The sequence below is a fragment of the Manis javanica genome, chromosome 16 (genome assembly GCF_040802235.1).
Source record: "Manis javanica isolate MJ-LG chromosome 16, MJ_LKY, whole genome shotgun sequence".
In the NCBI taxonomy this organism is placed as follows: domain Eukaryota; kingdom Metazoa; phylum Chordata; class Mammalia; order Pholidota; family Manidae; genus Manis; species Manis javanica.
Window position 1 is genome coordinate 65,559,594 of NC_133171.1, and position 24,487 is coordinate 65,584,080.

General features: G+C 38.5%; 2 protein-coding genes across 2 annotated transcripts in view; both read left to right on the top strand.

Moving 5' to 3' along the window:
• Nucleotides 1-24,487, top strand: part of LOC108400704 (histone H2B type 1-L) — a 489,024-nt gene that overhangs the window by 349,178 nt on the left and 115,359 nt on the right. The window lies entirely within an intron of this gene.
• Nucleotides 667-24,194, top strand: ZNF322 (zinc finger protein 322). The gene is made up of 3 exons (XM_017673691.3): nucleotides 667-1,048; nucleotides 1,840-1,921; nucleotides 19,977-24,194. The coding sequence occupies exon 3, from the start codon at nucleotides 20,144-20,146 to the stop codon at nucleotides 21,347-21,349; it is 1,206 nt and encodes a 401-aa protein (XP_017529180.1). The 5' UTR covers nucleotides 667-1,048; nucleotides 1,840-1,921; nucleotides 19,977-20,143; the 3' UTR covers nucleotides 21,350-24,194.

Consider the following 24,487-nt stretch of genomic DNA (forward strand, 5'->3'; position numbering starts at 1 on the left):
TCAGTACTCATACCTCGCCCTTTTTAAGTCTAAAGGCTTTTTAAAAACTTTTTTCATTCAATAATTCAGCAGAGATAATAGCTCTTTATTTTTGTATCATATAAATATAACAAAATACACATATACCCAGTATATATAGTTCACTCCAAAGGAAATATTTTGCCAAGCCAAAACAAAGGCGATTACTCTTAATTACAGTCCAGAAACAATCAGAAAGGACTAGAGAACCCCTTGATATCAAAGCAGTCTCCCTCCGCTGCAGTTTCGCCACCCACACAAGGCCACAATACTCCCTCTTAAAACACTTCATCCCTCTTCTCAGGCTACATCTTCGGTGACGAAGCGCCTCCGCGGTGGTTTGGCACACTCCATTTCTTCAAAATCCTTCGGGGTGTTTTTCTCAGGGTCATCAGCATCCAGCTCTGTGACGCTACTCCCAGCTCGAGTCCTCTTTTAACAGCCTTTACGAAGGAGAACGGAAGTAGAAAACGACTACAATCTTGTTTCTTCTTAGACAAAGTGGCAGTGGAGTTCTCCTTCCACCCTTGGACTTCGTAGCACACCATTAATACTCCTTCGGTCCTTGCCCGCTCCGCCCGGAAATGCCAAGTGCCCCTGGAGCGCATGCGGCGCTCGAGGGCCCCTCCCGTTCCAGAGGCTTGGCCCCTATTGGCCCAGAGGCCGGGTAGCGCGTCCTACTTCCTGAAGCGGGAGGCTGAGGGTGATCATGTGACTCTCGGGGGTGGGGCTACCCTAGCTGCTTCCCAGCCTGGCTGAAAGGGCTCGCGTAGCTGGCCTCGTCAGCCCTTAAAGCGCCTACTGGGCGGCCTGACTTCAACTCCTTTCGCCGAACCACGCAAAGGGAGTTGCCCCTGGTTCTCGTTACCCCTCCAAGTTCGGTTTCCTTCAATCCCCGAAGGTGGGCCCTTAAGTCCATCGCCACGGGGCCTGAGGCCACCGGGAAACACAAATCCCCAGTGTCCGAAGAGTAACCGGAAGTGCACTCCCAGACGGCCAGGTGGATTGGCGGTGCCGGCAACTACCGGCGGTAAGCGCGGCCTGCGGGGCCTGGGCAGGGCAGGGTAGGGCCTTGTGGGCTCGGGGATGGGGGAGGGGCGCGGCAGACCTGAGACTTCCTAGGCTTCAGCAGCGCGGGAGCAGCTCCAGTTCCTCGCGACTGATCGGGGTCCGTGACCCGCCCTCCCCCGCCCCAACACGGGACTGAAAGGCCGTCGATGAAAAGTTGAAAGAAAAGCTTGGTATGGTGGTTTCTGTAGATAATCTTAGTAAACACTGGCTGGGAGTTTTTTAAGCGATCTGTCTTTCATACTGGGAAAAAAACGAAAGACGTTAAACAGTCTCCCTCTCACTTCCCATCCTTAATGCAGAGATTAGTTATGTTGCAGTTGAATCTATATACAGAAGAATCGTTTTTTTTTTTAAACATTACTCCATTTTTGGAAACTTGCATATATAACATTGTATTATATGCGCTTATCAACTACGTGTTGGGGGGGTTTATAGTGGTAGAAGAATGGGCCCTTGACCCTCTAAGTTAGATAATATAAACAAAAAACAATGAGAAAAAGTAAACAAGTAAAACAGAACTTAGGGTTTTATTATGAAATTGAAGTTAGTCATTATCCAGAAGAATCTTGATATTTTGTCCCGTGGTAGGTACTTTTGGAGACAGAATGTAAGCAAAAGTGGGAAGAGTTATTTTGAAGAATGCTGATTAAACTGGGGAGTAAATGGGACCAGTTTTTAGATGTCCAGCTCCAGAAAAAATACGTATTTCCACAAAATTAGAAATTTACACATTAATCGATGTTTCTCTAGGAGACAGAAGAACTGAGTGTTGTGAATAATTATGGGCTAGAGACCTTTTGGACCCAAAAAGAAATCTTGAGTCTTTGTTTTGGTAAGTGGCATACCAGTGCATGTTTCTATATAAATGTAGTGGGTTTTGGAGAGTGGAGGACAAGATGGAATGGGAGAAGATCCATGGAAAAAGGGAACGATCCTTTTTTAGTTCCTGAAATAGAGTGATAAAGCTGGATCTTATCTTACCAGTTTAAGTGTATTTTCTGCTCCTTTCCAACATGCATATATTCACAATAGGCTTGTAATTGTTTCTTGGTGGATTTGCAGCCCCCAAAAGGCAGTATGCCCAATGTCTAGGCAGGCTCTGGAGTCAGAAGACAGATTTAAATCCTAGCATTGCCACTTACTAGTTGTGAGTTCTTGGGTAATTATTTAACTGCCTTAAGCACCTAGTTTTCTAAGGTCGAAACATTGGAACAATTAAATGAGACAGTCCATGTAATCAATGAAAAATAAATGCAATAATCCCTAGCCTCTGACCTGATACAGTAAGCAGTATCTTTTAGGTAATACCTTATTGACTTCGACTGCTTTAGCTGTAAGGATAACCTTGAACTTTTATGTTCTGTACTCAGCCTGTCTTGGACTTTATTGCCTATTTGCTTACTCTGTGCACTCTGACCCTACCGTTGAGAGAATTAGACTTTTCCTAAGATGAAGTAAGAGACTGTCTTAGAGGAGTGTACCCTGAAACTAAGACTTGTAAGGATATATTTGGGTTTGCCAGATGGACCTTGGGCACCAAGGATTATGATAGCCCTTTTTTTGGTTTTGGTATATTCATTCATATTTTTCATACATTCAACAAATATATTCTAGGTGGTAGGGTTATGGCAGTAAGTAAAGACAAAGCCCTAACCCTAATGGGAATTGTATTTGAGTAGGAAAGAGAAATTAACAAATATAAAATATATTCCACAAAGTTGGATAATCATAAGAGCTGTGAAGAGGAATAAAGCAGAATGAGGGGACGTGCCTAATTAGATAAAGTAGTCAGCATGTGCCTCTTTTTGAGGAAGTAATTTTCATTATGGAGACTTGAATCAAATCAAGGAGCATAGTACCTGGAGGAAGAGCATTCTAGGCAGAAGGAGCAAGTGGTGCAAAAATTCTAATGTCTTATTAGGCTGAAGATAGTTGGAGGTACCATATTATTGGTTATTTAGGGGAAATATGATACCCTGGATGGATAAATTTATAGAGTACTTGGGTTCATTTACCAGGCTCAGAATCCTTAATTTTAAGTCTACTCTCCTTTTGACTTTAACAATAATACAATTTTAAAAAAGAAAACACCCACAAATCATCTTCTACTAGCTATTTTCTATATTCCCTGTGTATCTTTACTTAGTTGTGATTCTAAATTCTTCCTTTTCCTCCTAATATTTCTCCATAAATGTTTTTTAGTTTTTGCATAATCTTTGTTAATCATTGGCATTGTTATTTTATTATTATTTAGTTAATTACGTTAAATGGATTTCAAACAAGGCTTTACACAAGAGGCAGGCATAGAGGATGGTCTCAATAAATGTTAGGGGTTTTCTGTATGTCAAGATGGAATTAAGAAAATAATAGACCCTGCCATTTATTGAGACCCAGGCATTGCACTGAATTCTGTACTGACATAGTGTCTCAGTTCTCATAGCAACTCCTTGAGTCATGTAGTATCTTACGTATTTTATCAAAGGGGAAATTGAAGCTGAAGAAAGTTAAGTAACTTACCCAAGTTCTTATAGCTATAAAGGAGTACAATGGGAATTTGAACCAAAATCTGATTCCAGAGCTTGAACATTCAATTTTAACTAGCACAAAATTACCAACTCTCAGCCATTATTCTTTAAAAAACAAACATACCTTTTCATTTTGAAATAATTTCAGACTTACAAAAAGTTGGAAGATTATATAGAGTACCTGCCCACTTACCCTTTGCCAGTAGACCCTAAATGCTAACATTTCAATGCTTTATGATTCTAATTGTCTCTGTGTATGTAAATTTTTTTCCACATTTTTTATATTTTTTCATTAATTTACAATTACATGAAGAACATTACGTTTACTAGGGACCCCCCTTCGCCATGTCCCCCTGACAAACCCCATTATAGTCGCTGTCCATCAGCGTAGTAAGATACTGTAGAATCACTACTTGTCTTCTGTCTGTTGCACAGCCCTCCCCATGCCCCCCCCCCGACATTATACATGCTAATCATAAGGCCCCCTTTCTTTTTCCCTGCCCTTATCCCTCCTTTCCCTCCCATTCTCCCCAGTCCCTTTCCCTTTGGTAACTGTTAGTTCATTCTTGGGTTCTGTGATTCTGCTGCTGTCCTGTTACTTCAGTTTTTCTTTGTTTTTATACTCCACATATGAGTGAAATCATTTGGTACTTGTCTTCCTCTGCCTGGCTTATTTCACTGAGCATAATACCCTCTAGATCCATCCATGTTGTTGCAAATGGTAGAATTTGTTTTCTTCTTAGGGCTGAATAATATTCCATTGTGTATATGTACCACATCTTCTTTATCCATTCATCTACTGATGGACACTTAGGTTGCTTCCATATTTTGGCTATTGTAAATTGTGCTGCCATAAACACAGGGGTGCATCTGTCTTTTTCAAACTGGGCTGCTGCATTCTTGGGGTAAATTCCTAGAAGTGGCATTCCTGGGTCAAATAGTATTTCTATTTTGAGCATTTTGAGGAACCTCCATACTGCTTTCCACAATGGTTGAACTAATTTACATTCCCACCAGCAGTGTAGGAGGGTTCCCCTTTCTCCACAACCTCGCCAACATTTGCTGTTGTTTATCTTTTGGATGGCAGCCATCCTTACTGGTGTGAGATGATATCTCATTGTGGTTTTAATTTGTACTTCTCTGATGATAAGCGATGTGGAGCATCTTTTCATGTGTCTGTTGGCCATCTGAATTTCTTTAGAGAACTGTCTGTTCAGTTCCTCTGCCCATTTTTTAATTGGATTGTTTGCTTTTTGTTTGTTGAGGTGTGTGAGCTCTTTATATATTTTGGATGTCAACCCTTTATCGGACCTGTCATTTACGAATATATTCTCCCCTACTGCAGGATACCTTTTTGTTGTATTGATGGTGTCTTTTGCTGTGCAGAAGCTTTTCAGCTTGATATAGTCCCATTTGTTCATTTTTGCGTTTGTTTCCCTTGCCTGGGGAGATATGTTCAATAAGAGGTCACTCATGTTTATGTCTAAGAGATTTTTGCCTATGTTTTTTTCTAAGAGTCTTATGGTTTCATGACTTACATTCAAGTCTTTGATCCATTTCGAATTTACTTTTGTGTATGGTGTTAGACAGTGATCCAGTTTCATTCTCTTACAGGTAGCTGTCCAGTTTTGCCAGCACCATCTGTTGAAGAGACTGTCGTTTCCCCATTGTATGTCCATGGCCCCTTTATTGAATATTAGTTGACCATATATGTTTGGGTTAATGTTTGGAGTCTCTATTCTGTTCCATTGGTCTGTGGCTCTGTTCTTGTGCTAGTACCAAATCGTCTTGATTACTGTGGCTTTGTAGTAGAGCTTGAAGTTGGGGAGTGAGATCCCTCCCCCCCCCTATTTTATTCTTTCTTCTCAGGATTGCTTTAGCTATTTGGTGTTTTTGGTGTTTCCATATGAGTTTTTGAACTATTTGTTCCAGTTCATTGAAGAATGCTGTTGGTAGTTTGATAGGAATTGCATCAAATCTGTATATTGCTTTGGGCAGGATGGCCATTTTGACGATATTAATTCTTCCTAGCCAGGAGCATGGGATGAGTTTCCATTTGTTAGTGACCTCTTTAATTTCTCTTAAGAGTGCCTTATAGTTTTCAGGGTATAGGTCTTTCACTTCCTTGGTTAGGTTTATTCCTAGGTATTTTATTCTTTTTGATGCAATTGTGAATGGAATTGTTTTCCTGATTTCTCTATTAGTTCATTGTTAGTGTATAGGAAAGCTACACATTTCTGTGTGTTAATTTTGTATCCTGCAACTTTGCTGAATTCCGATATTAGTTCTAGTAGTTTTGCTGTGGAGTCTTTCGGGTTTTTTATGGACAGTATCATGTCATCTGCAAACAGTGACAGTTTGACTTCTTCTTTACCAATCTGGATTCCTTGTATTTCTTTGTTTTGTCTGATTGCTGTGGCTAGGACCTCTGTACCACGTTGAGTAACAGTGGAGAGAGTTGGCATCCCTGTCTTGTTCCCAATCGCAGAGGAAAAGCTTTCAGCTTCTCGCTGTTCAGTATGATGTTGTCTGTGGGTTTATCATATATGGCCTTTATTTTGTTGAGGTACTTGCCCTCTACCCATTTTATTGAGAGTTTTTATCATGAATGGATGTTGAATTTGTCAAATGCTTTTTCAGCATCTATGTAGATGATAATGTGGTTTTTGTCTTTCTTTTATGGATGTGGTGGATGATGTTGATGGATTTTCGAATGTTGTACCATCCTTGCATCCCTGGGATGAATCCCACTTGGTCATGGTGTATGATCCTTTTGATGTATTTTTGAATTCAGTTTGCTAATATTTTGTTGAGTATTTTTGCATCTACCTTCATCAGGGATATTGGTCTGTAGTTTTCTTTTTTTGGTGGGGTCTTTGCCTAGTTTTGTTATTAGGGTGATGTTGGCTTCATAGAATGAGTTTGGGAGTATTCCCTCCTCTTCTATTTTTTGGAAAACTTTAAGGAGAATGGGTATTATGTCTTCTCTATATGTCTGAAAAAATTCCGAGGTAAATCCATATGGCCAGGGGGTTTTGTTCTTTGGTAGTTTTTTGATTACTGCTCAATTTCTTTGCTCGTAATTGGTTTTTTAAATTTTGTGTTTCTTTTTTGGTCAGTCTTGGAAGATTGTATTTTTCTAAGAAGTTGTCCATTTCTTCTAGGTTTTCCAGCTTGTTAGCATATAGGTTTTTATAGTATTCTCTAATAATTCTTTGTATTTCTGTGGGGTCTGTCGTGATTTTTCCTTTCTCGTTTCTGATTCTGTTGATGTGTGTTGATTCTCTGTTTCTCTTAATAAGTCTGGCTAGAGGCTTATCTATTTTGTTTATTTTCTCAGAGAACCAGCTAATGGTTTCATTGATTTGTGCTATTGTTTTATTCTTCTCAATTTTATTTATTTCTTCTCTGATCTTTATTACGTCCCTCCTTCTGCTGACCTTAGGTCTCATTTGTTCTTTTTCCCATTTTGATAATTGTGACATTAGACCATTCATTTGGGATTGTTCTTCCTTCTTTAAATATGCCTGGATTGCTATATACTTTCCTCTTAAGACTGCTTTTGCTGTATCCCGCAGTAGTTGGGGCTTTGTGTTGTTGTTGTTTGTTTCCATATATTGCGTGATCTCCATTTTAATTTGGTCACTGATCCATTGATTATTTAAGAGCATGTTGTTAAGCTTCCATGTATTTGTGGGCCTTTTTGCTTTCTTTGTACAATTTAGTTCTAGTTTTATACCTCTGTCTGAGAAGTTGGTTTTTAGAACATCAATCTCTTTGAATTTACTGAAGCTCTTTTTGTGGCCTACTATGTGGTCTGTTCTCAAAAATGTTCCGTGTGCACTTGAGAAGAATGTATATCCTGTTGCTTTTGGATATAGAGTTCTATAGATGTCTATTAGGTCCATCTGTTCTCGTGTGTTGTTCAGTGCCTCTGTGTCCCTACTTATTTTCTGTCTGGTGGATCTATCCTTTGGAGTGAGTGGTGTGTTGAAGTGTCCTAAAATTAATGCATTGCATTCTATTTCCTCGTTTAGTTCTGTTAGTATTTGTTTCACATATGCTTGTGCTCCTGTGTTGGGTGCATATAATTTATAATGGTTATATCCTCTTGTTGGACTGAGCCCTTTATCGTTATTTAATGTCCTTCTTTATCTCTTCTTACTTTCTTTGTTTTGAAGTGTGTTTTGTCTGATACTAGTACAGCAACACCTGCTTTTTTCTCCCTGTTGTTTTCATGAAATATCTTTTTCCATCCCTTGACTTTTAGTCTGTGTATGTCTTTCGGTTTTAGGTGAGTCTCTTGTAAGCAGCATATAGATGGGTCTTGCTTTTTTATGCATTCTATTACTCTGTGTCTTTTGATTGGTGCATTCAGTCCATTTACATTTAGGGTGATTATTGAAGATATGTACTTAATGCCATTGCAGGCTTTAGAGTCGTGCTTACCAAAGGTTCAAGGTTAGCTTCTTTAGTATCTTGCTATCTAACTTAACTCACTTACTGTTTAATTATAAACACTGTCTGGTGATTCTTTATTTCTCTCCCTTCTTATTCCTCCTCCTCCATTCTTTATATGTTGGTTGTTTTATCCTGTGCTCTTTTGTGTTTCCTTTAACGGCTTTTGTGGGTAGTTGATTTTACTTTTTGCCTGTAGTTAGTATTTGGTTGGTCTGCTTTCTTTGCTGTGATATTATTTTCTCTCATGACATCTGTTTAGTCTTAGGAGTGCTCCTCCCATGTAGAGCAGTCCCTCTAAAGTACCCTGTAGAGGTGGTTTGTGGGAGGCAAATTCCCCCAACTTTTGCTTGTCTGGGAATTGTTTAATCCCTCCTTCATATTTAAATGATAATCGTGCTGGATACAATATTCTTGGTTCAAAGCCCTTCTGTTTCATTGCATTAAATATATCATGCCATTCTCTTCTGACCTGTAAGGTTTCTATTTGAGATGTTTGATGATAACCTTATGGGTTTTCCTTCGTAGGTGACCTTTTCCTCTCTCTAGCTGCGTTTAAAACTCTGTCCTTGTCCTTGATCTTTGCCATTTTAATTATTATGTGTCTTGGTGTTGTCCTCCTTGGGTCCCTTCTGTTGGGAGTTCTATGTACTTCTGTGGTCTGATTGATTATTTCCTCCCCTAGTTTGGGGAAGTTTTCAGCAATTATTTATTCTAATACACTTTCTACCCCTTTTTCTCTTCTTCTTCTGGTACCCCTATAATGCAGATATTGTTCCTTTTGGATTGGTCACACAGTTCTCTTAATATTGTGTCATTCATGGAGATCCTTTTAACTCTCTCTGTGTCAGCTTCTCTGCATTCCTGTTCTCTGATTTCTGTTCCATTAACAGCCTCTTGCACCTCGTCAAGTCTGCTCTTAAGTCCTTCCAGAGATTGTTTCATTTCTGTGATCTCCTTCCAGACTTTATCCCTTAGTTCTTGCATATTTCTCTGAAGATCCATCAGCATGGTTATGACCTTTATTTTGAATTCTTTTTCAGGAAGATTGGTTAGGTCTTATCTCCTTCTTAGTGGTTGACTCTGTGGTTTTGGTCTGTGTCAAATTCTGCCTTTTCATGAAGATAGAGGTAGTTTTGGGGAGCTGGTGGGTGTGTCGGCTGCGAGAATGTCCCTTCTTGCTGGTTTGTGGCCTTCTTCTCCTGGAGAACAACAACCCCTAGCGGCTTGTGCTGGGCAGCTGTGCGTCGACGGGGCATCTGATTCTTGCCCAGCTGCTGTGGAAGAAGCTCTTCCCAGTCGCTGTGGGCATGGCTGCTGCCACTATTGTGGAGTTGCCCTGGAGGGGGAATGGGCAGGAGGCTGTTTATCACCGTAAGGGGCCTCCGAGTTGCACTGCCGCCCAGGGGGTTGGGGCGCCTGGAGTTCCCCAGGATTCCTAGTTCCTGGGATGATTGCTCCGGGGTGCTTCCGTCCAGCTGTGAGGCCCCCGTCCCTCTAAGATTTTCAAAAGGCACTTGCTTTTCTTTTGTCCCAGGGGCGCTGGCTTCAGGGACCCGCTCACAGGTCTTACTGTCCTGTTTCCCTAGTATCCAGCACACCACGCAGTGTGTGTCTGCGCTCTTGGTGCAGATGGCTAGGGCTGGGTACTTAGCAGTCCTGGGCTCCCTCTCCCTCCCCGCTCCAACTCCTCTCCTCCCACTGGGATCTGGGGTGAGGGGCGCTCGGGTCCTGCCAGGCCGCGGTTTGTATCTTACCCACTTCATGAGGCACTAGGTTCTCACAGGTGTAGATGTAGTCTGGCTGTTGTCCTGTGTCTTCTGGTCTCTCTTTTAGGAATAGTTGTATTTGTTGTATTTTAAAAAATATATCTGGTTTTGGGAGGAGATTTCCGCTGCTCTACTCACACCACCATCTTGGCTCCGCCCCCTGTATGTAAATTTTTTTCCTGAACATTTTGAGAGTAAGTTGTAGATAGAATGATTCTTCTCAAACTATGAGAGAATTAAAGTCCTAACACAGCTAAGCCCTAAGGTCTTAAGAGAATCAAGCCCTAAAGTCCTAAGATATATGTGTAATGAATTAATTTATCTCCTATGCATGTACACTGCTGCTAGCTACATGTCATCCTTGGGAAACATTGAAAAAATTGTTCTTCAAACAATTTTCTGTAAAGTTTCATTCTTTCCCAGAACTTAGTTGAGAAAGCCTGTCTTAAATACTCAGTAGTTTATTTCCTAAAAACAAGGCTATTCTCTGATATTACCGTTACAGCTATCAAAGTAGGAAATTAACATTCATATATTTTATCTGTAGACCTTATTCAGATTTAGCCAATTGTTGCACTAATGTCTGTTGTCCAAGATCTAATCTACCATCACCCATTTATTTAATTGTTACATTTTCTTTCTTGTGGAACTTATCCTTAGACTATCTTTCATAACCTTGACCTTTTCTTAAAAAAAAAAAGAATTTAGGCCATTTATTTAGTAGAATTTCCCTCAGTTTGGTTTTGTCTGGTGTTTCCTCATGATTAGATTCAGGTTACACGTTTTTGGCAAGATGGAAGAGGTGATGTTTTGTTCTTTGTATCATGTTAGGAAGCAAATTATATATCTCATTACTAGTAATGTTAACTTTGAACACTTGGTTAAGAGAGTGTCTTCCAAGTTTCTATATTGTGGAGTTAACTCTTTGTCTTTGTAATTATTAAATATCTAGCAGAGAGATATTTTCAGACTGTGTAAATATCCTGATTCTCGTAAATCATCTCACCCAGATTTTTGCTGATGCGTTAATGTTCCTTTGATTGGACTTGGTGATTTTTAAAATGCCATCTTTTTTCTAAATTTAATCATTGACTTTTTTTAATGTAAGAAGAAACTTCCCTTCCTCCCTCTATTTACTTTTTTTTGGGGATTTGTGGATTCTTACTGTGTTACTCATTTATTATTATCATGCATTTTGATGTTCTCTTCCAGATTTGTACATTGGCAGTCCCTGTACCTGTGTCCTTTTGGCATACCACTTTTTAAACACTTCATCATTTTCTGACATAGCAAGATGTTCCAGGATCATCTTGTACGTTCTGACCCCTGCAGTCAGTGATTTCTCCAAGGAGCCCTGATTCTTTTCAGTGGAGAATGTTATCTAGAAACCAACATTTGAGTGCTTGGTACCATTGCTATTAGTATTTCATTGTTTCTATGACCTGTTAGGAGACATGGCTAGAAAAAAAAATAAACACACACTTTCATGCATACACACCTTTCTGTTTTTTTCTAGATATATTTTAAAACCTTGACCTCATACTGATATTTCTAATTCCAGTTAAACACTACAGAGTTTATTCTAGCCTTTCCTTCTTCTGTATTTGCAACTCCCTTCTGTGACAGTAATCTGGGTGCTGTTGCCCATAGTATATATGCTTATTTGTTTCATTTCTAGGATATACATTAAGTAGTGTATCTTTACCTCCACTGGGGAAAAAAAGCTCTACTAACTAGAGTTCAGTAATTGCTTATAGTTCTTTTTGTCTTGAGCTTGAGTTTATATAGTCCTCATAAACTCCACAAGCCCATTATAGTCCACAAGCTCATTTGTTTTTGCTTGTGTTCCATTGTAAGTTTTCTTTCCTCCTCCCAACTTGTCTGTTTATTTGTTTATTGATTTATTAACTATGTGAAATGTAGCAGTTCTAAAAGTTGAGTGTGTGTTAAAAAAGTACACTCAAGAAAGTGTCACTTTCTCTCCCTGCACCTTTTCCTGTCTTTTGATCTCATTTTCACCTACCTTGTGATGATAACCAGACTCATTAGTTTCTTTTATCTTGAATTTCTTTTTGGCCAGATGAATGGATACATGTATAGTTCTTTATTTCTACTTCATTCTTACACAAAATGTGTAGCATACTTTTTTATACTATTGCTTTTAGAAATTTACAATTTATCCTGGGAATCACTTCATAAAGTTTTTCTTCATTCTCTTTTATAGCTGCATAGTACTCCATTATTATTTGTAGATCTATATACCAAGTTTGTTCAATCACTTTCTTAAATGGACATTTAAGTTGTTTTAAATATTTTCAAGTTACAAACATACAAGGAATAACTTTATGCATGTGTATTTTCACATTAGAAGTGTATCTTCAAAATCAAATTCTAGAAATGGGATTGCTAAGTCAGCTGTAAATGTATATCTAGTTTAAAAAACACCAAATTCTCCTCCCAGAGATACAGTACCAATTTGCATGCCCTCCCTCCAGCAATATATGAGAGTATCTATTTTCCCAGAGCCTTAGCAGCAAAAATGTGTTGTCATACCTTTTAATGTATGCCAGTTTGATTGGTGTGAAATATTTCACATACTCTTTTTATGATTTCACTTTTTTAAACAGACTTTTTCTCAGTACTTTTAGGGTTACAGCAAAATTGAATGGAGAGTACAGAGAGTTGCCATATGCCCCCTGCAGTTACCAACATCTCACACTAGAGTGGGCCATTTATTATAATCAGTGAACCTCCATTGAGACACATTATCACTTAAAGTCCATAGTTTACATTAGGGTTCATTCTTTGTGTTGTACATGCTGTGGGTTTTGACAAAATGGCATGTATAAACAGTTATAGTATCACACAGAAGAGTTCCACTTCCCTAAAAATTCTTTGTGCTCCACCTTTTCATCCCTCTCCCCAACCCCTGACAACCACTGATCTTTTTTACTGAATCATTGTTTTGCCTTTTCCAGAATGTCATAGTTGGAATCATACAGTTTGTAGCCTTTTCTTATGGGCTTTCTAAACTTAGCAATATGCATGTAAGGTTCTTCCATGCATTTCCATGGTTTAATAGCATGTTTCTGTTTTAACACTGAGTAATACTCCATAAACTGGATGTACCACACTTTTATTTGTCCATTCATTGACTGAAGGATATCTTGGTTGCTTCCAAGTTTCAGCAGTTATAAATAGAGCTGCTATAAACATCCTTGTGCAGGTTTGTGTATGGACATAAGTTTTCAACTCCTTTGGATAAATACCAAGGAGAGCGCAATTAATGGATTGTATGGTAACGCTACATTTGGTTTTGTCAGAAACCACCAAACCATCTTTGTAAGTGACTGTACCATTTTGCATTCCCACCAGCAGTGAATGAGAGTTCTTGTTGCAACACATCTTTGTCAGCATTTGGTACTGTCAGTGTTTTGGATTTTGGTCATTCTAATTTGTGTGATATCTCATTGTTTTAATTATCAATTCCCTAATGACATACAATGTTGAGCAGCTTTTCATATACTTTTTACTTGCCATCTGTATATTTTCTTTGATGAGGTGTCTCTTCAGACCTTTTGTCCATTTTTTAATGTAGTTATTCGTTTTCTTGTGTTTCAAGAGTCAGGAATGGATGTTGATTTCTGTTGTCAGTTCTAGCATCTATGGAGATAATTGTGTTTTTCTCCATAGATCTGTTAACATCTGGTATTATATTAATGGATTTCCTAATATTGAAACAATCTTGCATTCTTTGAATAACCAATTGGTCATGGTGTATTACTTTCTTAATATGTTGGGTTTTTGTTAGTACTTTTCACATTGATAATACTGGGCTGTAAACTTTTATACTCTTCATCAGGTTTAGTTATCAATGTTAAACTTTTTTCATAAGAGAATTAGATGTTTTTCTTCATTTCTAGTGCTCTGGAAAATATTCATGAAGGATTTGGGTTTATCTGGTCTTTGTGAGATTGTTAGAATTCCCTTTTAAAACAATCTAGGTCTAGTGTTTATTTGTGGGATAGTTCCTTAATAACATTGTACGTATTGGTGTTTTAAAACTTTCTCTCTTTAATCGTGTGGATTTTGGTGAATTGTTTTACTAAAGAAACAGCCTGTTTCATGGGTTATCACATTTATTTGTATAGAAGTCTGCAGAGTGGTCTCCGGGAAAGGAAGGGTGCTGATAGTAAGATGGTGGTTTGGTTATAGTCCCAAGTATACTCTGCAGTACTGGCAGCATGAGTCCCTGTGGGAAGGATGATGCCTTAGCATTTACAGTTTACCACTGAGATTTAGTGTTAGGGGCTCTTTCCTTCAATGTCAGTATGATCCCAAGGAAGCTAGAGATTATGCAGATGGTTTTTAGGTTCTTTATTGTCCTTTTTTTCCAGAGTCATACATAGGATGACTTAGGACTATGATTATTCTCTTCAGAATTGAACTTAAGGGATTGTTTAAGAAAACCCATCTGCCCCTAAATCTGCAAAGAAGTAAAAAGCTAACCTTTGCAAACAATATGGCTTCTCTCTCACTTACCAACTTTACATTTCCCTGTATGGCCCCGGAAGATGACTGGTTAGCCAGAGACGGGTAAGATTCCTCAAGGGAGGAACAACCTAAGACAGGCACAGTCGCAGGGGGGCCATCAGGTGAGAATTTGGGGATCAACAGAGGTGAGGCTCAGAACCTCACCCCCCCTGCTTTGAGAGAAATCTTCTGCATCCGTGGATGTCTTGCTGCCCTTGTCTAGCCTGGATTAATACTTAGTCCATAGGCACACACCTGATCATCTGATCATCTACATTTGCCTTCTTACAGCACTAAACTATGTTTTCTACCTTTATCTTGCATCTACCTACCACTTCAGCATTTTATTAAAAATAAAAATAATAATAATAATAGGAGAAATGTGGGATCAACATATAAATCAAGTACAAAAATCAAATGAATATTCATATTTGACCTGATGGTTTATAGGTCATATTGCATGATCAAAACCGAAAGTTTCTGTGATGAATGCCCTTGTACTGTTCACCATGTAAGAATTTATTCACTCTGTAAGAATTCGTTCACCATGTAAGAACTTGTTCGTTATGCTTCAGAAGATTGGAGACTGACGAGAATTAGGCTTGAGATGGATTAATGATTGTACATTGAGCATTGACCCCCCTATACTGAATTTTATTGTTGTTAACAACCATTTGATCAATAAATATGAGAGATGCCCTCTCAAAAAAAAAAAAAGAAAACCCATCTGCCCTTTTCAGGGAAACGGTAGTTTACCCATTTTCAGGTTCTTCACATGAAATGATCTAGTGCTAAATCGTTTCATTTGTGACTGTCCTTTTCTTATTCTTGTGTTTTATAGAATGCTATCTTCCCTTGAAAAATCAAATTCTCAGGACCAGGAAGTAAATGCTGCATTTCTTCCATTTAGATTTCTAGGTAATCTACAGTTTTTAAATGTACCTTCTCTCTCCTAGACTGCATCCTATCAGAGTAGCTCCCATCCCTTGTGGCATTCAGTTCTTTTCCTTTACCAGATAAGGACACAAGTAGAATTTCAGTAAAGATTTATTCATGCCCTCAGCAGATGTTAATATTAAGTACCAGTTGTGGGCTTGGCACTTCTCTGTATATTAAAGAAAGAAACAAACAAAACATAAACATCCTTGCCATATTTTAGCAATAGACCATAAATAAGTAAATTACATAGTAGACTAGAGGGTGATAAGTGCCATGGAGAAAAATGAAGCAGAAAAGATGGGTAGGGAATGCTGGAGCACAGGGCCACTTCACATTTCTAAAAAAGATGGTCAGAAAAGGCCTTCCTGAGAAGAGCATTTGAAATAGTTTGAGGAATTAAGAGAGAGCAATGTAGATACCTGGAGGAAGAAGGCTATAGGCACAAGACAGGAAGGGCAAATTCCCCAAGGGGAGTATATCTGGACGAGGATATCTAGGAAGCCATTGTGGCTGGATTAGAACATGCAAAAAGAAGAAAAATATGAGAGGTCAGAGAGGCAGTGGTAGGGGTTGGCAGGACAGCCCATGCGGTCCTTTCAGACTATTGTGAGTACTGAGTGGGAGAGGAAACAGTTGAAGGAAGCAGAGAAAGAACATATTCTGGCTGTTGTTTTAACAGGATTTCACTGACTGCAGGGTTGAGAATTAGAGCCTAGGGAGAGAAGGGTGGTATATTAGTTTTCTAGGGCTACCATGAAAAATACCACAGACCAAGGGGCTTAAACAATTTTCTCACAGTTCTGGAGGTTTAGAAGTCCAAGATCAAAGTGTCAGGTTTTGTTTCTTCTGAGGTCTCTCCCCTTAGCTTGCAGATGGCCACCTTCTTGCTGTGTTCCCACATGGTCTTTCCTCTGTGTGTGCAGTTTAGGGTCTCTCTGTGTCTTAATCACCTGTTCTTAAAAAGACACCAGTCATCTTGGATTAGGGCCCACCCTAATGGCCTCATTTTAACTTTACTCTTTAAAGACCCTATTTCCAAATGCAGTCACATTCTGAGGTAATGGGGACTAGGGCTTCAATGTATGAATTTTGGGGTCACCCAGTTCAGCCCACAGTGGGTTGGAACCAGTTCAGAAGTTGTTAACAATAATCCAAGTGAGAAATGAGAATGGCTTGGATCAGGGTGGTAGCAGCAGAAGTGAGCAATAGTTGGATTCTTGTTTTAAGAATAGAGCCAACAAATTTGTCAGGAGAGGAAAGAGTACAGTGACTCCAGGTTTTTGGCCTGCAGAAATAAATGGATGGATTTGCCATGAACATGGGATAAGACAGATGATAGGTGGAGTAGATCTGCAGTTCAGCTCCAGTATAGGTTCTTTGTTGACTGCCTGTGACTAAGGCAAGAGCAGATACTAAGCAGTTAGCTCTAAACTCTACTTAATAAAGCAAAACAATGTGATACTCTTTGTGACACTTCAGGCGTTTGAAGGTTGATTGTGGCAGTGACGATATATACTCTTGTGTTTAATACATTGCATGTTGTTGTTGGGTACTTTTGGGTAACTTTGTAGAGAGGCCTATCATTCATGGATAATCAAAGCTATGTTTTCTATGGATACCTGCCATTGCAGGTAATCTCTTGGAACTCTGAGACCCACTTGGATGAATCAACAAGGTGTAAACTCTGACTCAGCATCTTGGTTAAATTCATAGAAATCAATTCTATATCATGGGGATAGAGCATGCTGATTTTTAGGATATTTTATTGGGTAGCAAGGGTTCATTTTATGAGTCAGGTTCCTATACTTCTTAAGATACCTGTTATCAAGTGAGCAGAGAGAAATGTGTAAGGAGTGTAAGGAGTTCTTTTATGATACTATGGAGTGTAAGGAGTTCTTTTATGATACTATGAGTCACCTGAAAGATATGATTTAGACCAAAAAAATTAATTTCTAGAATAGTTGAGTAGATTATGGCAACATGAAAGGCTTACTTGAAGTCTAGGCTTTATAGTTAACTGTATTTAGCATAAGCATGCTGTCTCTTTTATTTAGCTTACCTCTTTTCCGTTCTGAAAGCCTGTTTGACTTCACTACTTTTAGCCTTGTATCACATTTTTCTCCCATTCTGTCCCTGTGTAGTTTCAGTGCTACATTTCTTGTAGAGCTGTATGTATCTTGACTCTCAAGAGATGGTACTACTCCCACCCCATTTAATTTTTTCTTATCCTCTAAACTAAATTTTAGAACATTTTGAGTTAACATTCAAAAGCCTTGGTATCTCTTTTTACATTTATAAATAACGTTTTCTTCTGAGAACTGTCTCTGTTTTGCACATGGCAAGTATACAATTGTTGAATGAAATTGGAAAAACAATTACAAATTTAAGAAATAGGATATCATCCATCTTCACACCATGTCTTTTAGATACTTTTGACTGGATGTTGTCTCTGAGTTTAGGTATCTGTTGCTTATTCTGTTTGTATAGCTGTTTTGTTTTGACTTCCAGTCCATTATACTTACTAGTATGCTATATTCAGTGAGCTCTCATATTGTTTTCATTTCCCATGAATGGTGGAAGGTCCAGTCTGTCACAGTTGATGAACTATGGACTCTTTCCCCTGAAAACATGTACATATACTAAATAACAGTTAGCAGTCAGTTTCAAAGGTTTCATAGGTTATTTGGGAGTCCATAAATGTCAAATAAGAACTTCTCTTTTAGGTTTGAGCACTTACTATGTGCCAGGCACTGTCCTAGGTACTAGGGAAACAGCAGCAAATGAAATGAACAAAAGTTCCTGTCCCTTAGGGGTTTACATTCTGTGGAGAAAAAAGAGGAAGGGAGAGAAGGGGTGTGAGTCAGCTGGGATGGAAGTGTGTTATAATTTAAAACAGGATGATCAGACATGATCTCATTGAGAACATGACAGTTTAGAAAGATTTGAATAAGGTGAGGGAGGGATCCTTGAAGATGTAGAGGAAGAGCACTTTAGCCAGGGTGAGACAGCAAGTACAAAGACCCTGAAAGGGGAGTGGACCTGATTTGTTTGAATAACAGCAGAGACCAAGGTGACTGGCATGCCATAAGTAGGAGAAGAGCAGGGAAATGGGTCAGATTTCTTAGGGGCTTGTGGGTTTCTAAAGTAGTGGTTCTAGTGGAATGGAAAGGATAAATGTTTGATTAGAGTATGTTCCAGAAACCTTGAAAAATAGAATTGGAGACAATTAACAGATTAATTTCTTTTGAGGAGTTTTGCTACAAAGAGGAACAAAGTAGTGAGACTATAGCTTGCGGGTGAGGTGGTTGAGGGAAGTTTTCTTGTTTGTTATGTCTCGTTTTAGGAGAGAGCTAACAGCCAGTTTGCTGATTAATCTACAGTAGAAAAGAACAAATTGATAATGCAGGAGGGAGAGGATAGAATTGCTGGAATGATGTCCTTGTGGAGAAAAGGGGTGGACTCCAGTACTGATGAAAACGTTGTCCTTAGATGGACAGTTGATAAATATAAGAACTTTTAACTCGCTCTGTACTTTTCCCTTAAACCAGCCCATCATTTTTCATTAGCATTAGTCTGTTTTTCTGTATTTCCTGTTGGCTGTGACATCTTTAACTCTAGTGGTGTAGCCCAAGGGAAAATAGGTCCTGAACTGAAAGGCCTTGGTGTCTGTCTCCTCCCTTCCACCTTTTAAATTTCCTAGGCATTGAAAGATGTGACTATATCCCACCAAGGAGGAAGGGGAGTGACTATCCCATCCAGAAGGAGGGGAGCATTTGGAATGCTCTGACAGCCTGAGCAGAGGGCCTGTTTCAGTAATGTTATTAAGGAAAATTATATAATTGTGATCTTTCTGTGGATTTATTTCTTTAAGATGCTCAGTCCCTAAGTATTTTAATGTATGTATATTCCTCTAAACAGGAGAAAATCTTTTCCACATCTCGTCACTGTACAAATGAAAGCCAGGCATAAAAGCTGGTTAGAATCCCAAGCTTTTATCTGTAGTCAGCCTGGAATTTTCTTTTTAAGCAAGATTTGTGCTCATATAATCATACAAAGCAGAATTTTAGATTCCTTTATCATAACAATAGTGATTATAAGAGCTAACAGTGTTTATAATGAACTATATTGTGATTAGCTTACTATTCAACTCAGTGATGTAAGGTAATTTCTTTTATTAGTACATTTTACAGATGTGGAAAGCTACAGAGTGGTTGAATAAGTTGCCTAGCATCATACAGTTAGGATAATAGAGTCATAGGAACTTTTTTCTCTCTGTACAGAGAGAATTCTAATGACTGTTAACCATTTGCTTCCAAACATTTCTACAGAAAGGACTGCATAAATATTTACAGTCCCTTTTGGGTTGTTGCCGTCATGAGCAGATATACTGATTATTAGACCAATCTTGATTACTCAGTTGATGCAAGAGGAAGAGAAAAAACCATGTTTCATAAAAGAAAGAATTCTTCCTAGGACTTTCCCCATATATGTTTCTGATTGGCTTCTTATTAGCAAAGAGGAAAACTGAGTTCAGTCCCTGTAAAGCCTAGAGTACTTAAGGACTCTGATAATAGAATTTCTGTCTTTTCTGCAGTGGTTTGAATTTTGAGCAGTCTTGTCTTAGTTATAGGAATGTAAATAATGTTTCTCCTTTGTCTTACAGGGTTGGAAATACCAAGTGAAGAATTAGTGCGTATGATGTTGAAAACTTGTGGAGATGAAAGGCCTAAAACAGATGTATTTTCCAAGTTCTCGTCAAGAAAATGACTATGAAGAAAATGATGGGTCAGGAAGACCAGTGGAAAATTCCCTAGGAGAGAGCTGTAGAAAATGTACACTTCAAAAGAAAGATATAATCAGAGAACTAAGAAAAGGAAAATATATCATGTATGCCCTCAGAAGGGTAAAAATATTTTTATTAATGTGCATGAGATTACTCTAATAGATGATCAGATATACCGGTGTCTTGAACATAAGCAAAACTTCTGTGAAAACTTAGCTCTTATTATGTGTGAGAAAACCCATACTGGGGAGAAACCTTATAGATGTGATATGTGTGAGAAAACCTCCATCCAAAGCTTAGATCTTAGTTCACACCAGAGGATACACAATTATGAGAAACCTTACAAATGTAGCAAATGTGAGAAGAGCTTTTGGCACCATTTAGCCCTTTCAGGACACCAGAGGACACATGCAGGTAAAAAATTCTATACGTGTGATATTTGTGGCAAGAATTTTGGTCAGAGCTCTGATCTGCTTGTCCACCAGCGAAGCCATACAGGCGAGAAACCTTATCTCTGTAGTGAGTGTGATAAATGCTTCAGTCGAAGTACAAACCTCATAAGGCACCGAAGAACTCACACAGGTGAGAAACCATTTAAGTGTCTGGAGTGTGAAAAGGCTTTTAGTGGGAAATCAGATCTTATTAGCCACCAGAGAACTCATACTGGTGAAAGGCCCTACAAATGTAATAAGTGTGAGAAAAGTTACCGACACCGTTCAGCCTTCATTGTTCATAAAAGAGTTCATACTGGGGAGAAACCCTATAAGTGTGTTGCCTGTGAGAAATGCTTTGGCCAGAAATCAGACCTTATTGTACATCAGAGAGTCCACACAGGTGAAAAGCCCTATAAATGCTTGGAATGTATGAGAAGTTTTACTCGGAGTGCCAACCTAATCAGGCACCAGGCAACTCACACTCACACATTTAAATGCCTTGAATATGAGAAAAGCTTCAGCTGTAGCTCAGACCTCATTGTGCATCAAAGAATTCACATGGAAGAGAAACCACATCAGTGGTCTTCATGTGAGAGTGGCTTCCTCCTAGGCATGGACTTTGTTGCCCAACAGAAAATGAGAACTCAAACAGAGGAGCTGCATTATAAATATAGTGTATGTGATAGAAGCTTCCACCAGAGCTCAGCCTTTCTTCAACATCAGACAATCCACATCAGTGAAAAACATATCTGTAATGTGGGTGAGAACAGTCATGAGCTCAGCCCTCCCCATGCATCAGAGGCCTCACAGATGTCTTGACCAGACAGGAAGTCAAAATACCATAAAAAATGTATTTACATGTCAGAGAACTCACTAAAATGAGGAACTTCAGGTAATTCTCAGACTTTCCTGAGAGTTCAGACTTCAATGGGGACAAGAATCTGCCACTGTAGGAAGTTGAAAAATGGTTTGCCCAGAGAGCTGCCCTAACAGAACACAGTATTAGTCACTCCAATAAGAAATCTTAAAAATGCCCTGAGTTTTGGAAAACCTTTAACCCAACGAAGCTCATGTTTGATCACCAAGAGGATTCATAGAAATGGAAAACTTTAGAAATGCTGTGTGTGAGCACCCTCATTCCAAAGAGAATTCATATCAGAGGACAACTTTTTAAATGCCCTCAGTTTCAGCAGTGCTTCAGACAGTATGCACATCTCATTGGATATCAGAAAGCCCACAATGAGGAGAAACCCCAGCAAGTGTGAAAAAAGCTTCTAACAGAACTGTAACTCTTACCCATCAGAAAAGTCATACTGGTGAAAATGTGTATATTTGTAATGAATGTGGCAAAAGCATTAGTTGAAGAGCCTTCTTGGGTTTGTACCAAAAAAAGCCAATCAGAGGAAAGACTTTATGAAGTATGAATGAAAAAAGCTGTCAGTGATGAGCCCCTGTCATACACCGGGGAACTCACCATAAGTGAAAAACTGCATGAATACCTTGAGTCAGACAAAAGCCTCACTAGTCACTCCTATCTTATTGGGCCCCAAAGAACCTACTCTGCAGAGAATTTGCTCTAGTGAGATCTGATTGTGGACTGTGTGCATATAAGGTATGAGAGGAACTGTTCTCATAGATGACAGTATTGTAGAGATGACTTTTAATGGAGTCAATATGTAAACAGTTTTTTAGATAGCCAGAAGCTTGTTCTGGGAGGAGCTAGGGCAGGTCAGAGTAGGCCTGATGGGTAACTCAGGTAAAGATGCTTTTCTTCTATCTGAACCACTTACTGATTGCTTTACTTTCACTTTTTGAAATTAGGAAACCCAATAAAGGAAAGGACTATAATGTTGTAATGGCAGGTGTGGCATGTGTTACTGTTGGGGGAAAGGAATGTATTGACTTTGCCTCTTGACTTTTTTGTGTGCTATAGTAAACCTTTTGCTGGTGGTGAAAAGAACTAGCAACTAGGGAGTAGTTATCCTAGACAAAACTCTCTCCAGAAGGTTCTCCTTTGAAGGGCCAACCTCCTAAAGAGGCAGAATATTCAGCTTTTCCTTATTATGATTGAGGCATACCCTCAAAAGTTTCCTATCCATATAGCTTTCAGATTATTACTAGTATTTGAAATTTCAGCTTTAGAGATTCATTTCAACTCAAAATGAAAATTTCAGGATAATAATTTAACAATGTTGCTTGTATCCATGTTTTTGTGACTTCATTTGTCTCTTTTCAATGATAAGATATCCTCATCAGCTTCTTGCAGAAAGATTAAGACTGAAAGGTTTAAGCCTGAGTAGGCACAATAAAAAATACAGATACATTATTAATGGAAGAGCTAGACTTTTTTTATCATTCTGACTCCAAAGTTGGTGTTCTTTTCACTCCATTATACTGCTCTTTATAGCGAAACTAGCTCCATAACAATATGCTTTTCATTTATTTCAGTTCTGCCAAGAAAAGAGAATATTTTTTATTCTCGGGGAGAATTACAGTCACCACAGTATAAGGTATAAATTTGGCTTGGAATGTAGAATTCAAAGGCTAAAAGGGAAAAGTAGCTGGCAGATTTATCAGAGGCTTAAGGGTAAGCACTTATCTCCAGTTTAACAACATAATTATGATTATCTTTAATGTTCTCTAGAAATACTGTACTTAATCCAAGGATCTAAAAAAGACCTTTCTGAGGATTTTCTTCTTTCCTCAGGTTTAAGGACATTTAATGTAAATATTTAAAATGTCTACAATATTTGGGGCAGTAGACTGGTGAACAAATATTTTGTTGCTTGTCTGGGTCCTCTGGTTTATCTCAGCAAACCTCTGAACTCCAGAGAGTGTTGGCATTTGGACTCACGGAGGTGGCCAACTGCTACCTTGCTTTATGTGGTTCTGAGATTTGGGTCCTAATGACTGGTTGATGATCTTGATAATCTTAGGGTCAGTGGATATAGTTAATTGTGATGATAAGGAAGCTTAATGCTAAGGTGTTTTTCTTTTTTTTAGAAAACAGATCCTGGACGTTTATTTGATCTGATGTATTTTAATAATTTTTATAAATAGCTCTTACACAATGAAAAGTTGCCCAGTGTGATAAAATACACAAGATGTATTTGTTTCTCCTTGGTGAAAATCATGCCTATCTCTAGTATGTGTTTGACAGTTTTAATACTTAAGATAGTATTGGGTATATGGCATGGTGTTGATGAAAATAAGTCCTTATGGCTATTTGTTAGAACTTGGAGAAGGGGACAGTTTGTATCATTGGCGGTACAGTGACTTTCCCCTGTCGGCTAATCTTATTTGTAATATCTCTAGTCTTTGAGTAAATTGAGAATGGACCATCCCTTGAAGAGAACTTTGGGGATATGAAACAGATCTGAGAGCTTTTTAACCGTGGGGAAAAAAGGTATTGGTATTACTCATATAGAATAACCTGAGGTTGGAAAGGACCACTTGGGAGCCTGTAACCAAAACTAGAAGGTAACTTCTGGATGGATGGAGGTTCTCTTGAGACAGTGCTGACCTAAATCTACCTCAGGTAAGTAGAGTAACTTTTTCAAGGTTTCAGACCAAATGAGACACTTGTATGCAGTCAGTGTATTCTTATGCTTTAATGTTTTTGTTTTCCCTGAATTCTTAAATAAACATTTGTTCTGAAAAACTATATTTTTGTCTACTGTACTAAGAAAAAGCATTTCCCCTACATTTGCTTTAGCATAAGGCAGATATTCAGTAATCCTTTCACAGTATATGTATATATATATATATATATATATGAAATCGTCATGATATACTCTTTAAGTATCTTAAAGTTTTATCAATTATACCTCAATAAAGGAGGGAAAAAGTGGATATTCATATGACCTTTAAGTCTGGTGGTGGTGACAGTAATGGAATTTCTCTAGAATTCTAGGAGTTTTTGATGTTAAGGCAGAGTGAATGGAAACTTGGAAAGAC